Source organism: Pyrenophora tritici-repentis, chromosome 4, assembly GCF_003171515.1.
Source record: "Pyrenophora tritici-repentis strain M4 chromosome 4, whole genome shotgun sequence".
Lineage (NCBI taxonomy): Eukaryota > Fungi > Ascomycota > Dothideomycetes > Pleosporales > Pleosporaceae > Pyrenophora > Pyrenophora tritici-repentis.
The window spans coordinates 1,226,286-1,241,664 of record NC_089393.1 but is presented as its reverse complement, the minus strand read 5'-3'; the positions used below and the strand labels follow the sequence as shown (position 1 = coordinate 1,241,664).

Genomic DNA, 15,379 nt, shown 5'->3' with positions numbered 1-15,379 from the left:
CCGTTTGGTGGTAATGTGAAATGTCTGGAAGAGAGGATACTACGGTCGACAGTGGCCAACATGACACCAATTCAGCCTCGAGCAAGAAGCGGACCCACCCAGAGGATTTCAAGCGTGCGTACAAAGCATGCATCAATTGTCGGCAACGCAAGGCAAAATGCATCCTGGGTACCGGTCCTGATGGCGGCGAACTAAAGCCGCCATGTCAAAGATGCAAGCGAGAGATGCGCGAATGTGTTTTCCGGTCTGAGCGGTCGTGGGTCAAGAGACGCAAACCTGGAGAGGCGAGAGAGAATGAAGAGGAGGAAGAGCCGGTCCGTCCTCAATCAAACCCTGCGCCAGTTGTGCAGCCATCTCCAGGCCACAGGTCGTCCATATCAACACATGGCTTCACCCCAGGAGGTAGCCCTCATGTCAACGGCAATCACCGTTCTGAATACCACCAGTCTCCACACAGCCATCTGCGCCGCATCTCATCTTCCCAGCCAGACCTAGCTCATTCGGTGATGAGGACAGTTGTCTCGAGCGGGAGTGATGCATTGAATCTGCTCTTCGAGGCTGCGCATCACCGTGACGCAATAGACAGCCAGGAGCAGTCGGGTTCCCAAGCATATGAGACGCCCAGATCGGGACCTTCCGGCTACGACAATGGCATGCCGTCGTCACCGTTCCACACCTTCAGGGCACAACCCGTGCAAATGTCTACACCCTCACCTGAGACCCTGAAGACGTGGACATCGTGTCGATTCGTGCAGATGGGATGGTTCTCCGCACATGAAGCCGTCACCTATGTTGATCTGTTCTTCAAGAACTGTTCGCCCTTGTCGCCCATTCTTGGCGAGTTCTACTCGCATCATGAGAACCATTACACGTTGATTGCACTGGATCCATTTCTTTGCACTACTATACTCATGATATCATCCAGATACAACATTCTTCCCGGTGTAGGGGGCGCTTCTCGGGGCTACTTTGTGCACGACAGGTTATGGGAGCAATGTCAACGCTTTATCATGAAGATCATGCTTGGACAGGTTAAGCCTTCCAAAGCTCAGAGCCGGACAATTGGATCAATTGAGGCACTTCTGCTGCTATCCGAATGGCACCCGCGTGCGCTACACTTTCCGACTGCTGCTGACGGCTGGGATTGTGAACTGATGATCGGCGCAAACAACACCACCGAGGAAGGGGCAAAGCTCTTAGAGGGGGATGTAACCTCAAATCGATGGCTTGAAGACGTCATTGAGCCAGCGAAGCGCTCTGATCGTATGTCTTGGATGTTGATGGGTTGCGCACTTTCACTGGCACAGGAGTTGGGTCTCTTCGAAGACAATGCCCGGATTGACAAAGACCAGGTATCTTACCCGAAGTTTACTTCGGAATACCTCGTTCTGCGAAGGATTAGAGCCCGAAAGCTATTATACGTTCTGCTTGAACAACTATCATGGCGCCTTGGATGCACTTCGATGATTCCACAAAGCCTCAATCATGCGTTGATGGAGAAGATCCCCATCGACTCTGCAACGGGTGCTGTAGAGCAGTGGCAGTCTTTTATGAGTGCTTGGGTAGAGCTTACTAAACTTGCGCGATCAATCTCAGACACCATTTACCCTAACTCGGCGACAACGAGAAGTTTGCTGCGGACCGGCCGCTACATTGGACTCTTGGAGCATTTCCAACCCCTTTTGACATCCTGGAGGAAGAAGTACCTCGACCCTTGCAGTAAGTGGTCCATTTCATAGTAAGTTTGAAGTGATGCTTTCTGACGTCATTCAGAGCTCAAGGTGGGACTGCACGATATGCTGCATATTGAATATCAGTATGTCCGAATATACACAAACTCGCTCGGTATGCAGGCTGTTGTCGAACGCACACTTGCGGAAACCGATCCGGACGTTCCCCAAGGGGACAATCTTCCCTTCAATCTCGAACCCAGAGACTACGACTTTATCCAAGAAGTCGTTGACGGCAGCTGTCAGATACTGCAAAAGGTTTGCCAATTGTCAGAAACGGGCGCGCTTCGCTACTCACCAGTTAGGATTTTCTTGCGCATCACTACATCAGCAATTTACCTCATCAAGGGGCTAAGTCTAGGGTCGCGAAACCAAAAACTGCAGTCGTCTTTGGACATCCTGGACGCAGCCATACGGGCACTGCGCGCAAGTAAGCACGTCTAGACGCCCCCAGCCTTCTTTTGCTAATAGTACAGGCACTCTCGACGATATGCACCTAGCCTCCCGCTATGCTACCCTTCTCGACCTCCACGTCGCCCGTCTACGCGAAAGCTTTGTCGTCTCCTCACGTCCTCCACGCCTTCCATCTCGTGCCACGTCCGCTGACCTTAAAGGTGGAACGACAGGCATGGACTTTTTGAACAACCACAACGCCGGTCAATCCAGCCTGTCATCGCTTGCGGAAAACGTATCAAATCTTATGCCAGAGGATGATTGGCTTGCGCTGCCTTTTGATCCGGCAATGGCGCCTTTCGGCCTTGATAGTGGGCAGCAGAGCTTCCAGGGGTTTGATGACGGAACCTTGGATTTCATTTGGAGTCTGCCCATGTAGGATGCATGTCGCACTACATTGTTATTATCAGCGCAGATTTGGAAAAAAAAAGGGGAAATGTTTCTTGGCTTATGAAGAGATGGACTAATGTATTGATGCTTGATCATGTCGCTCGACGACTACCATTGACTTGCTTGAAACGCCAAACAATGCTGAAAGATGAAATCATAAGTGCTTTAGACCAAGTTTCCCCTGAGATCCTGCTCCCTCTCAATCGCCTCAAACAGGCTCTTGAAGTTACCGGCGCCAAACCCATCGAAGTTGTTCCTCTGGATGATCTCGACAAACACCGTCGGTCGATCCATTAGATGCTTGGTAAAGAGCTGCAGCAGATAGCCACCCTCATCGAAGTCAATCAAGATATCCAAGCTCTTCAACACTTCAAAGTCCTCGTTGAGTGTCATACCCGCCTTCTTGAGCCGCAGCTTCATCGAATCATAGTACGTCTCCGGAACCTTGATAAACTCCACACCCCTCGCCTTGAGGTTGGTAATAGCATGGATGATATTTGTAGTGCGCAGCGCAATATGCTGCACACCAGGGCCACCATAAAAGTCGACATACTCCTCAATCTGGCTCTGCTTCTTGCCCTTTGCAGGCTCATTGATGGGCATCTTGACCACGTCGTTGGGTGAGCTCATGACGATACTCTTGAGCGCAGAGTACTCTGTGCAAATGTCCTTGTCGTCTACGCTCCAGAAGCGGTGGAAGCCAAGCACTTTTTCGTAGTACTCGCATGCATTCTCCATCTCGTCCCAGTCTTGATTGCCGACGCAGTGGTCGATGGCTTCGAGGGTGACGCGTGGTAGGTACTTTTGGAGCGGGTCGGCAGCGTTGGATTCGGGACGGTAGCCAGGCAGGAAGATGCCGGAGTAGTTGTTCTTTTGGATCAGCGTGTGTGTTGTGTCGCCGTAAGTGCGGATTGTGGCGAGGCGGACGGTGCCATGTGCGTCGGAGATGTTGTGCGGTGCGCTGATGGCGGAGGCGCCTGAGGAAACGGCTGCTGAGTATATGGCGTCTACGTTGTCGACTTCGAATGCGACGTCTGAGTATGTAAGTCAGCTTTGTCCTTTGTCATTGTTCAGTGCTCTAGACCTACCCTTGACAGCATCACCATGTCGTTCTTGGTGTGCGTGTATCTCCTTTAGTAACTTCTCATCCTCCTTGCTGAACCGCGAGCCTTGTTCTAAACACCTCAGTGGCGATGTGAGGACGAATGTGACGTTGCCGTTCCGGACGACGTGGGATGCTGTGGCTCTCGATCCAGTCTCCAATCCACGGTATGCGACGCGCTCAAAGCCCATCCGCGACACGTAGAAAGAGGCAGCTTGTTTGGCGTTCCCGACATACCAGTGTACATGATGGTATCCCTGGTATGCCGCAACATCTGTTGATGATGCATCTGACGGGCGGGGTGATGAAGGGGGCGAGATAGCAGCAGGCGCCATGATGAATTACCAATATCGAGAAAGAAGCAATTTCTCAAAAAACAATGCAGTGGTTCAGTTGAAAAAGCTCCAAGTAAGTATTCGAGAGAACTCAGTCTGTAATTTGGGTGTATGTAAAGTAAAAGGCCCAAACTATGCGCATCGAAGTTGTACCCATTCTTATCTTTCACCGCATGGTCTATGCTGCATCCACTTCCCTTGACGAACCGGTGTACCGATAGCTCTCACTAAGCAACTCCCACACGTTCGTCCAAAAGTAGCGTCATCAAGCGGTTATGCCGAGCTCACGTGATGGTGTCGCAGAAGCAATGTGCCTTTGTCCGGCGCTGTCCGCCAATGAACGGACCGCTGGTATCCGTCGCGGTTGCGCGCAAACACCAGGAGCAAGCGTACAGCAGACGCTCAAATCGGCCCTTTGCAAGCTGAGTGGCTTGTGGAGTTTTGTTGTTACTTCCCGCAGCGAGGCTGCGTAACTAGCAGAGTGTTGTGCGCATGTATGTAGTTGCTTGCTACGTCGCGTTGTGGTACCGTCGGCGGAAGCGGGTAGTTTGCCGTTGAAAGCCGCCTTGGGGCGTTGAGCCGAGTGGCCATGATAGTACATCCGCAGCCATGCTCAAGTCAAACATGTGATAGTCGGGATTAGAAGTAGTGCAAGGAAATCACTCTCGCAGGACTAACAACTCTGCTACCAAGTTAACGTCGACTGTAATACGAAATCCTGAACCAAATCTTAACCACCACAAGACTATCTCACAGCTCCTTTGTTCACCATGGCGATCGATGTTCCCAATACCACTCTATCGGCAAACGACGCACGCATCCTGAACGCGCTCTTCGACCCAGAAACCCTTCCATCATCAGTAGCAAAGTCAAGAGACACCGCAGCAATCGATTCTTCCTTACCCGCTCACCCCAGTATACCATCCTCACAACTATCAACCCTCGAAGCGCAACAAAACGACATCGTACGCAACGTCTCCAGCAACTCAGACGTCACCGCAATCGACGACGCCATCGACCACCTAAACGGCACAATAACCGCGTGGCCAAACTACGCCAGTGCCTACGTCAACCGCGCAATGCTCCGCAGAATGAGACTAGAAGCAGCATTACATGACGGAAAAACCATCTTCGCATCACCAAAACAAGATATCGAAGACGTATTCACAGACCTTGCGCGCGCGATTCATCTCTCTTTACCCGCCTCATCGCCAACAGCGCCCGTGTCGACATACGCAGCGCGCATCCTAAGAACAGCATATTCGCATCGTGCGTATCTGTATCTCAAGGCTGTGGAAACAGAGACTGAGCTTGATGGCCGGGGGAAGAGCGATTTGGAGGAGCTGGCGAGCAGGGATTTTGCGGCGGCGGCGCGGTATGGAGATGAGGTGGCGAGGGAGATGAGTGTAAGGACGAATCCGTATGCGAAGATGTGCGGTGCTATTGTAAGGAATGCGCTGAGGGAAGAGAGGAAGGGTGAGGTGTGATGGGGACGTACACTTAGTGTCAATCCAGCACTTTTCACCCACTCTGATACGTCACGGTGTTGAATGTGTGCGCGTCCTATCCTGCGTTGATTACGTATATACTTGTCAGCAACAGAGAGGTCGATAACCACGTGTGTCGAATACGGGTACGTTGTATGTAGGAAGTTGCCTCGTCGACCAGAAAGAGGATGACATACGTTAATCCACCGATCTTGACAATGTCACATTAATCTTGACAATGTCACGTTGAACTTGACAATGTCACGTTACACCTGAGCCAACACGCTGATACATACCTAATCCGGGTATGAAGTGCTTCCTGAACGTTTTCTGCATCAGACCAATCCTGCGACAAATCATCCGCCCGCAGCGTGCGTCGCGAACGGGTTTCAGCCACGAGCCGATCACCCCGCCGGCGTTGGTAGTAATCCCCACAGCCCGGTGAAACACAACTTTACTCTTAACGCACCTCAGCCAAGCTTAGCCTAGCAGCTACTCTGTAGCCACTGGCACCGCTCCCCGCGCTGAACCAAGCCTTGCGCATGCCCACTCGCGACGCCTTGGTCCAGCCAAGCGACTGGCTGCATTATGGGCGAGTGCGCGACGCTCGCTCGGCACCTAGGGAAAGTGCTTCGGTAAGCTGAAAGCCCGGTCACAGTGGTGTATCTTGTCGTGTAGGTCTTTTTGTGTGAAGACAGCTTGGTGTTTTACCGGACTATGGGGTTTCCGGCTGAGGGGCTTGGACGTTGGTGACATATCGCATATAAAGAGGGTTGGTGAAGCACTCGTTGAAGGGACAATGTGAGTAGCGCCGACTTTTTTGCAGCTTGCACTCGATGGCGAAGCTCTGGCCATTCTCGACTCTCGAAAAGGAACCTCTGTTTCGCCGCTTTTTCACTAACACGTGGGGAACCTCTGTCCCATGCTCTTTTCAGAAGATGCGCCGGACCCATATGTTCTAACTGCTGAACCTTCTGCTGGCTTGCGATCAAGACTTTCGCTTCTGCCATGTCAGAAAGCTTGGTTGAGTAGGTGCTTGGCGCTGGACTTGGAACTGACAAGACTTTAAGATTTGAAGGACAGCACAGAGTCAAGGGTCACTTTGGACATGGCATGGATTTAGAAAGGTGGTTCAGAGAAGTCTTGGACATTGGTTTTGATTCATTAATTCGTGCTATCTATGGACACGGAAGAACATAGATACATAACAAGAGTGTAAACTATGAAGGATAGCGTGACTGGTGATGCTGGGCAACGGAATAACATGACATTATGCACTAACAAAAATGAACACGTAAAGAGTGAATGGCTGCCCCGATATGAAATACTGTGGATGCATTTCGTCTCTCAAATAATAGACAGACGCCGTGTACTCGTACAAACGATCGTGACCTCGTGCGCAGAATGCTGCGAAACGGGTCTCTAAAGATAAAGGTTCGGGGAGGGGGTCAGGAAGGGGATTGCGCTGGAGAGACGCAAAGAAGGTGCGGTGCGACGTGTCGAAAAAGGCCGCAGAATACTCCAAACGCGTTTAAGCGAAGGCTCCGACAATGGACATACCAGCTGCGCCCAAGAGAACGAAGATGAAAGCCTTGGTCTTGGTGCTGCCAGTCATGGTGTGCTGTGCCTCCTCGGAAAGGAAATCCTCGGCCAACAGATCGACAAGCGCGGCGTAGATTAGAAGACCAGAGGAAATGGCGTTGAACACGCCCACAATGATCAAACCGAAAGCACTGTTGGGATCGTAAGAGCCACGAGTGAAAAGTCCAATAGCCTGGCCGATGGGAGCAGTGCTGCCGAAAGCAACGACGAGAATCCAGGGCCTCCAGCTGGTCTTGGGGTAAGGAACATCGGCGATACGCGTTCCCAGACCGAGACCCTCGAACATCTGATGGAAGACGATGGCAATGAGCAGGATGATGAAACCCTCGGCGGTAATGGAGATGGTCATGCCGACGAAGACCGAGTGGAAGAGGATACCACCTTCAATAAGTGTGATCTGCATGGACATCTTCTTGAGCACAAGAGGGTCGACAGCCGCCTCAACATCATCGTCGAAGTAAGAGTTGGCCGCAGCCGGGGATTGTTCTCGCTGTTGTTGGTGCTGGTGGTTAGGAAGGGCGGGGATGGCGCGGTTGATGGTAGCGATCATCTCGTCACGCTGGCGAACGTATTGCTCGTAGAAGACGATGAACCATGCGGGCATTTCCGACTTGGCATCGAGTTCGTCGCTGCCGCCCTTGGGGAATGGGAAGCCGTCGACAGGGTATGTTGACTCCTCAGTCCATCCTCGCTTCTCGTTCATGGCCATGGTCTTTTGTGAGTCGTAGCTCTCGACGCGACGAATGGGGTTGTTGAAAGCGGCCTGAATGCCAGCACCTGAGCTCTGGGCACCGTTGAAAGCCTCGCCGGTAGCACCACCGTGGCTGTGACCGCCAGTCTTTGCGTGAAGCCACATCTCAATAACGAAGAGACAGAAGAGCGAGCCCATCATGATGACACCGGGAAGAGCGGGGTAGTCATCGGTAAAGAGATCGGGAAGGCAGGGGTCGTTGAGTGAGGCGAAGGCAGTGGGGAGAAGCTGGTCATGATTAGCTCAAATCTAGACATACATGGAGAGACTTGTACTTACATGGACAAAGGCAGTGGCAATCAGGACACCAGTACCAAAGTGCTTGCAGAAGAAGAAGACTGGGGGTGGGATCTTCATCCACTTGACTTTCTTTGCCACGACTGGGAAACCAGCACCGAAAATGGAGGCAAAGAAGACGATGAAGACTGCCGCCACGTGCAAAGGGAAGTCGTACTCGGCGCCATCCTTATCACTACCGCAAGCGGGCTTTTCGTTGGCGGCCTCCATAGTGAATTAAAAGAGAGGTTAAAGGGAGTGTGAAGGAATGTTTGGAATAATCCTAAGACTTGCCAGCAGTCTCGTCGCCGGCGACGATGAGAAGTGAAGAAGAAGAAGAGAAAGAAGTAAACACCTTCTCAAAGATACTCAATGTTCAAGATGCAATGAACTGATGTTGAAGTATGGGACAATAGGCTCGGCACCGCAGCCTATGTATGATTTAAGCTCACAATCGCATGAGGAAGCTAACCGTATTCAAGGCGATCACTCACAGATCTGCGAGCTATAGGGTTGACGACGCTAGCGGAGCCTTGATACAGTGGCCTGTGCCTCAGATGCCGCTTCTGATGGTTGAAGCTTCAGCCAGAGAGGGCGGAGGTTCAGACGGTACCAGGGCAAGCATGGCGCAGACAACAGAAGGAAGCAAAGACCATTTGAGGCGTAGGGCTGGAGACAAAATAGGTATTCAATTAACGTACGAAGCTCATTGGAGACACCTGTCATGCCATTACGAGCTTGGCAAGCCCGGGCGATCTTCGAGAGGGGGTGGGACTTGATGCGGCTCAAGTCTCGTTTCCGCCGAGTGGACCATTCGACGAGATTGTGGAGATGCGAAGCATTGAGGGTGAGGCTCGAGTGCAACGACCTGGAGCAGTTGAGGTTCGAGGAGGCTGAGTACACAAATCAGGTGGGCCAATGAGACGTTTCGCCATGGCGTTGACGTGTATGGGCCAAGGCCGGCTAGGACGAAAGCCGACGTCGGGAATTGTGGGAAAAGAACATCACATAACCGGTCACAATTCGGTGAGTTTGAAACCTGCAAAATGTAGAGCAGCAAATGTGAAGTCATAAACGGTTCCCGTTATAGCCCCGCGTACAGGTGATATGATCCTACCGGTGCCGATCGGCGCTAGCGCTAGCCGGTTGCAGGGTAGTGTGATGCTTCCAGCCGGTTCAAGAGAAGATGGTTCTCGCGTTATACCTGCTACATATGGAGCTGGAGGACAGACACTCCGGACTTGTGTGCCTAAGTCCAGAAAGTCCACCACTCTGCTGACTTGGTTTGTTTGGGATATTTGCGAACATGCCTCATTAGCCGTGACCTTGACAAACACAGCACATATGGCGCAGTTTCGTGCCAGCGCCACACTTGCTCCTTTCGAAGCACCAAACTCATACCATGCAAGCATGCAGCCTCATACCTTACAAGGCACAAGGCCACGTGTGGGGCACGCCTCCGCGCATGCAGAATGCCAAGCCTGTTTAAGGTATGAAATTCAGGCCAAGACGGTCGAGCCTCACCTATCCAAGCATGGCTGCAGTGCCTAAGGCGAGGAAGCGAGGTGCTGAAAAAGCTTAGCAAGTTTCAGGCTCCGCGCCCAGCCATCTGCACGCGCACCAAAGACACAGCAGACACACAACCGCGTATTGGTGCAAACAATCTGGCTATTTCGTGATGTCTTCAGGGTTCAGGAAAAAGTTCCGCTGCGGAGACGAGCGGGAGCAACGCCGCTGTGGCGTTTTGTTGTGGTGCTTTATTACATTGCGTGCCCGAAGTGTAGGCATATAGCACCACTCTTCGTAACTCCCTCACACAGCACATCCTAGAGACTGTCCATACGTCCACGTACGCCCATCGGCCACCATGTCATCCGATACCCATGGTATGTATCAGGCATCCGTTTTCGTGCGCTTGTGTCTGACTTGATGCCTTGAAGTCTCACCTGACGGCCCAATCCGGAGCCAAGTTGGTGACCAAACTTTCACACAAGCCAATGCTGGGTCCACGTCAGTGCCAAACCAATCCGCCTCAGGTACGGAGCATGCGCCAGATGCTATTGAAGGGCTGTCCTCTGTCGACAATGCATCCTCCAATGGAGCCAAGGACGATGTAACCATCACTGTCAATACCGACCCTCTGGATCTGCGAAAACACCTAAGGGACGATGTGACACAGAAGCAGCTCAAGGCAGACTACCCACTGGCCAAACCTAGGCACATGAAGAAGTTTTACACCAGGCAAAACGCTCTCATCGATCAGTTTCTCCAGAGCGGTGATGAAGAGCGCTTGGCTGCTCTTGACCAGCTGGAAAATGGTCCGAAAGTGCGATTTGCCGTGAACGCATCTTTCGTCGTCAACTTCTGTCTCTTCGTCATTCAGATGTATGCTGCCATCTCTACAGGCTCGTTGTCGCTGTTCGCCACAGCGGCAGATGCCTTTATGGACCTGGTGTCCTCGGTCGTCATGCTCATCACCTCTCGTATGGCGGCTCGGCCAAGCGTGTACAAGTACCCAGTAGGGCGGACCCGCATTGAAACGATCGGTATCATCATGTTTTGTTGTTTGATGACTACTGTCGCCATCCAATTGATTGTAAGCCACAGCCGCCCTTGTGACTTGTCCTGTCGCTAACGTTTATCAGATCGAATCCGGTAGAGCTCTAGGCGCTGGTGCAAAGGAGCATGAGCAGCTCCACATCATCCCCATTGCATTTGTCGCAACTGCAATCTTTTGCAAGGGATCTTTGTGTATCTACTGCTTCATCTTCCGACGCTACCCTGCCGTCCATGTCTTCTTTATCGATCACCGCAACGACATTGTTGTCAACGCCTTTGGTCTTGCCATGTCCATTGTGGGCAGCCGCGTCGTCTGGTACCTTGACCCTATCGGTGCTATCCTGATTGGTGTCTTGATCCTTACCTCATGGGCTGCCAACGCGTTTGATCATGTCTGGCTACTGGTTGGCAAGTCTGCGCCCCAAGAGTTTATCAGCAAGCTCATTTACCTCGTCGTTACACATGATACCAGGATCCAAAAGGTTGACACCTGCCGCGCATACCACGCTGGACAAAACTACTACGTCGAAGTAGATATTGTGATGGATGAGGGACAGCCGCTCAAGGTCACGCACGATGTTGCTCAGACCCTTCAAAGGAAACTCGAAGGTAGGGTTCACTGTCCTGCTATTATACCTCTTCAATGCTAATACTCTTTAGGCCTTGCTGACGTTGAGCGCGCGTACGTACACGTCGACTATGAGGACGTCCACGACATCTACGAGGAACACAAGCCTCTCTACGAAGTCACCCAATCCAGAACCATCAAGGAGCGCGTCAAGAATCTGCGCTACATCTTCAAGGGGAAGAAACAAGCCGAGGCTTAAGCACCCCTTGAGCTAATAAAGTCACTTACTGGGCCCAAATGACTTGCTGTTGTACATGTACGGTGTCTTGCCCAACACCAATTGTTACTTCCTTGTGTTTCGCTTTGTTAAATCATGCATTTTATACCCCGCCGGCAGCCAACTGTAGCTACATAGTCGGCTGCAGATTGTACACGATCAGGCTGCAACGAAGATTTAATTTCTACTTGTCCCCAATAAATGCTATCGTACTTGACTTCACTATCTTCTTATATTCACGTGCTTGAGTGTGGTCGAGATACTTTTCTGCTCGCCAATGTCGTGCCAAGCAGTCGTCTCCACTCACTGTAAGCTCTTGACGTCTCACCCTTTCTTGGTTTGCAGCCTCAATCACCCCCTCATTTTGCTTGACACCTGTCACGGGAGCGAGCTTTACGTGCCTTGTCCTGGACGTTAAAATCAATGCAAACAGTCGTGGGAAATCGGCGTGGAAGCCCAGTAACCTGGAAATTGCTTCTCTTGGTAGGGGTACGGCACAGGAGATGTCGGTTCACTAAGGAGGTTTCATGGCGTAGGTATTTGTCATGTGGCAAACAACGATGGCGATCTAGGAGAGAAGTACGGGGCGATGGATCTTGTGATGATTTGCTTTTGTTGTTCATATACTTAGATCAGCGGGTGTAACGATGTTTTCGATCTATGTGGGTAGGTAAACGCAGATTTGCGATTTTTTCCAGCATCTATCTGACATTCTAAACACGATTTGCCGTTTGTCCGGTGGGGTATCGTATACCCACTATTGGTGCTAACATCTTCTAGAAGACTTATGTTTTAGACAAAGAAGATACTCTGAGACAAACATGCTTTCACGGATCAAAGACTTACGATGCCCACCCATCAATGTGAACATTCTCAACACTATGTGCAGTGATGTCTCACTGCCTGGGCCTCCAGTGTGTATGCTGTGTGTAGGAAATATTGTGTCAGTAGGTGAGAAATTACCCAACTATACAATAACACGCCAAAATCTTCCCCTCTGCTGGAAGACTCCATCAAAAACCTTACCAATACGGCTTTTTGTAATACTAGATATCCAGCCCTAGAGAAGTAAACTTTCCCTCTAAATCCTAAACAAGATGCTCGGACATCTACGGCACCCACCGAAAGAAAAGGATCCAGCAGCGCAAATGCTCCGGGACCCAGAGAAAGGAGAGGCTTTGTTCCCAGCCACGCCAGTCAAAGAGGAAAACCAATTCTGGAGTCACAGGCCGAGTGTACGTGAGTTGGTTCACAAATACAACGGTAAGGTGAAAGGCAGCCGTTTGAGGTTAGAGGTGGTGGGGGAAAATGGAAAGATTAGAGAGGTGCCGCGACCCGGATGGAGGATCGAGTGGCTCGATGGCCGGTTGCGTTACTACCACGTCATTTCCGAGAACCAAGCGCATTTCTTGAGGTTTGGGTTCCTGTACGATTTTACGATACCTCTCCCAGAGGAACACAGTTTGTCTTTCGCTGAGGAACAGCTGATATTAGAAAGAATACTTGCTTATTGAATTGCAGGCTCCGTTAATAATGAACGTATTTGGTGCTGTAGCGACTTGGCGATGGTTGTTACGTGATCATGCACAAAGATTTGAGAAACTGATTTGAAAAATCGGAACGAGATGTACTTTCGCATTGGAGGTCTGAGGGTCGCCTCTCATATTTGCCTGGATATGTCACGTGCAGTCGCGTGTGGTTAGCGTCGGAAGCGCGTCATAGTTACCAGCCGTCAGCCGTCTTGCATCCCGTCATACCTCACCAGAGCATTGTTGTATACAACGCCATGACCGACATCTGGAGCGGTGACATTGTACTTCCAGATGGCAATATCATCAAGGGTCTCCATACCATTGCCCGACGCCACATAATTGCTAATAAGATGCAGAAGTCGGTCTCGCGTCTCACAATGTCGCATCTTCGCCCGCCCTCCCCACGACCGCTTTACACTTCCTCTGTACAGTTGATACCGCGAAGATCCCGTTATATCTCGCTGCAGGACCCAGCCTAGATGTTTGGACGACAGAGGAAGCTACACAGGCTTGGTTCGAGTCGATACTACTAGCCAAGCCCTCGTTCTCAGACGCGCAAGACCATTCTACGAAGGATTGGTGGCATCTGACACAATCACAGTCGCCAATTGGTGTTCTAGTACAGGTGGAGAATGTTGAGCATAGCAATCAGAAGCCTATTGTAACGGAACTGCTCTTCTATGGCACCATCGCTGCTTCTGCTACTGCTGGTCTGCCGACACCGCCTTCGTCGTCCCCGTTCGTCGACAACGCCCAGGGCAAGCAACTCCCGGAGCTGCGAGTACATGCATTACCGCTTTCGTCCCATCTCCTCCACGAGTCTAGCCATTCCGTTCCCGCTGACGCCGACGCTCAATTCCTCCCTCCACTACTCGAGTCTCATGCTACACTCAAGTCGCCAAAGAAGCAGCGAGACATCTTCGAAGAGGCTACCATTGCCAATAAAAAGGCAAGAGGGAGGGGCGGAAGAGCAGTATCGGCTGCTGCTGCTCGCGGAAACGAGTCTCAGCAACCCTACAACCACCGCAAATCGTCGCTCTCCATTGACTTCAAGACTGCGCCGCATCCAGATTCGAGACCGCCATCCGCACATGGCACTCTTTCTCGGTCCACCTCGAGGCCACTGTCCCGATCGCCGAGCGTTACCTCTGATGCCAGACCGCTGAGTCGCAAGGGTCTACCAGAACCACAAAACAGGCGTTCAAACCTATCTCAGGTTGCAACTGTGCCTACACAACCTGAGGAGCCAACAACGGAATCTCGTAATAAAGATGCGCTTGTAAAGGTGGTCATGGCAGCGATGCGCATGCATGGCCTGCAGCAGCGAAAGCAGAACAAGTCCCGTCGCGCATCCGTGGCTGCTGGCGACGAGGGGAACCAGCAATTAGATGAGCAAAATGCGGCAGAAGAAGCTGCCAAAGATGAAGAATACAAGCTGATCTATCATCAGACCTACAAAGGTGCAACGTTGGCAATGGTAAGCTATACTACTCATGATGTGAACAATTATTGACTCCCTGCAGAGGAAGCACATGTCGGAGAAACCACTGCATGTCCAGCCGGATCGAATGCGCGACGTAGTCGAGAAGCTACTGGCTATATTCTTGTCTGATCCACTTGCAGAGCCGTTACCTTCCGAAGTACCCGTGGACCCAGTTGCGACACCGGGAAGTAAATCAAGACTGGGTCTTCCTGGGTCTACACATAGTCACGCCAGTCCTTTTGATTTGCCCAGCATATCACGACGGCCGGGAATGATGAGAGCGGTCACTGATAGTTACGCCTACACCGGATCGCCTGTGAGTAAGAAGAGGCCCAATCGTGAGCCAGGACCCACGTGAGGCAGTGGACTTCCAGCGGATTCTACACGCGACTGTGGGCTCATTACCATCAGCATGATGATGCATCAATCTCTCATCACTATCAATACGATGTGTTGTACTCGGCGCCACCCCTGACGCCAGCATAGTTTCCCTTTTGGGCACTAGCGCCAAGGCTTGTCACGCTTCGTAAGCGTTATACGAAGATTGTCAACCACTACTGCATACATGGCAGTGGTACCTTACTTGACATGGCGCCGCCGTACCCGTGCATCCGTCATGATCGACGTAACCCCATAAAGATACTTTGGGGGAGGCGCATGCTAGTCCACTTCACTGCATGCAACCTGGCACTCAGTGGTCATGGCTACGTACGACTAGGCGATGCAAGGCTGGCAAGCTCGTGTTCTATTTTGGAACGGAGGCCTAACTATTTGTCTCTAACACTGAATCGTCGAGCGGCGAGTACGAGAAGCAAAGTGTATAAAGGGTAGCTG

General features: G+C 51.5%; 7 protein-coding genes across 7 annotated transcripts; 5 read left to right on the top strand and 2 right to left on the bottom strand.

Annotated features, from left to right (window-relative positions):
* Positions 1-20: 20 nt before the first annotated feature.
* On the top strand, positions 21-1,739 carry PtrM4_092440 (C6 transcription factor; the record flags this gene model as incomplete). The annotated part of the gene is made up of 1 exon (XM_066107002.1): positions 21-1,739. The coding sequence occupies one exon, from the start codon at positions 21-23 to the stop codon at positions 1,737-1,739; it is 1,719 nt and encodes a 572-aa protein (XP_065962670.1).
* A 108-nt stretch (positions 1,740-1,847) lies between these two features.
* On the top strand, positions 1,848-2,562 carry PtrM4_092430 (uncharacterized protein; the record flags this gene model as incomplete). The annotated part of the gene is made up of 2 exons (XM_001934329.2): positions 1,848-2,160; positions 2,207-2,562. 2 exons carry the CDS (start codon positions 1,848-1,850, stop codon positions 2,560-2,562), a joined length of 669 nt encoding a protein of 222 aa, XP_001934364.2.
* A 176-nt stretch (positions 2,563-2,738) lies between these two features.
* PtrM4_092420 (4-hydroxyphenylpyruvate dioxygenase) lies at positions 2,739-4,010 on the bottom strand (the record flags this gene model as incomplete). The annotated part of the gene is made up of 2 exons (XM_001934330.2): positions 2,739-3,607; positions 3,662-4,010. The coding sequence occupies 2 exons, from the start codon at positions 4,008-4,010 to the stop codon at positions 2,739-2,741; spliced, it is 1,218 nt and encodes a 405-aa protein (XP_001934365.2).
* A 770-nt stretch (positions 4,011-4,780) lies between these two features.
* On the top strand, positions 4,781-5,497 carry PtrM4_092410 (uncharacterized protein; the record flags this gene model as incomplete). Its single annotated transcript, XM_001934331.2, has 1 exon — positions 4,781-5,497. One exon carries the CDS (start codon positions 4,781-4,783, stop codon positions 5,495-5,497), a length of 717 nt encoding a protein of 238 aa, XP_001934366.1.
* Positions 5,498-7,028: 1,531 nt separating this feature from the next.
* Positions 7,029-8,357, bottom strand: PtrM4_092400 (divalent heavy-metal cations transporter; the record flags this gene model as incomplete). Its single annotated transcript, XM_001934333.1, has 2 exons — positions 7,029-8,078; positions 8,130-8,357. The coding sequence occupies 2 exons, from the start codon at positions 8,355-8,357 to the stop codon at positions 7,029-7,031; spliced, it is 1,278 nt and encodes a 425-aa protein (XP_001934368.1).
* Positions 8,358-9,993: 1,636 nt separating this feature from the next.
* Positions 9,994-11,512, top strand: PtrM4_092390 (MMT1, Co/Zn/Cd cation transporter; the record flags this gene model as incomplete). Its single annotated transcript, XM_066107001.1, has 4 exons — positions 9,994-10,012; positions 10,067-10,722; positions 10,772-11,294; positions 11,346-11,512. The coding sequence occupies 4 exons, from the start codon at positions 9,994-9,996 to the stop codon at positions 11,510-11,512; spliced, it is 1,365 nt and encodes a 454-aa protein (XP_065962669.1).
* A 1,115-nt stretch (positions 11,513-12,627) lies between these two features.
* Positions 12,628-14,903, top strand: PtrM4_092380 (uncharacterized protein; the record flags this gene model as incomplete). Its single annotated transcript, XM_001934335.2, has 3 exons — positions 12,628-12,991; positions 13,419-14,539; positions 14,586-14,903. 3 exons carry the CDS (start codon positions 12,628-12,630, stop codon positions 14,901-14,903), a joined length of 1,803 nt encoding a protein of 600 aa, XP_001934370.2.
* Positions 14,904-15,379: the final 476 nt, after the last annotated feature.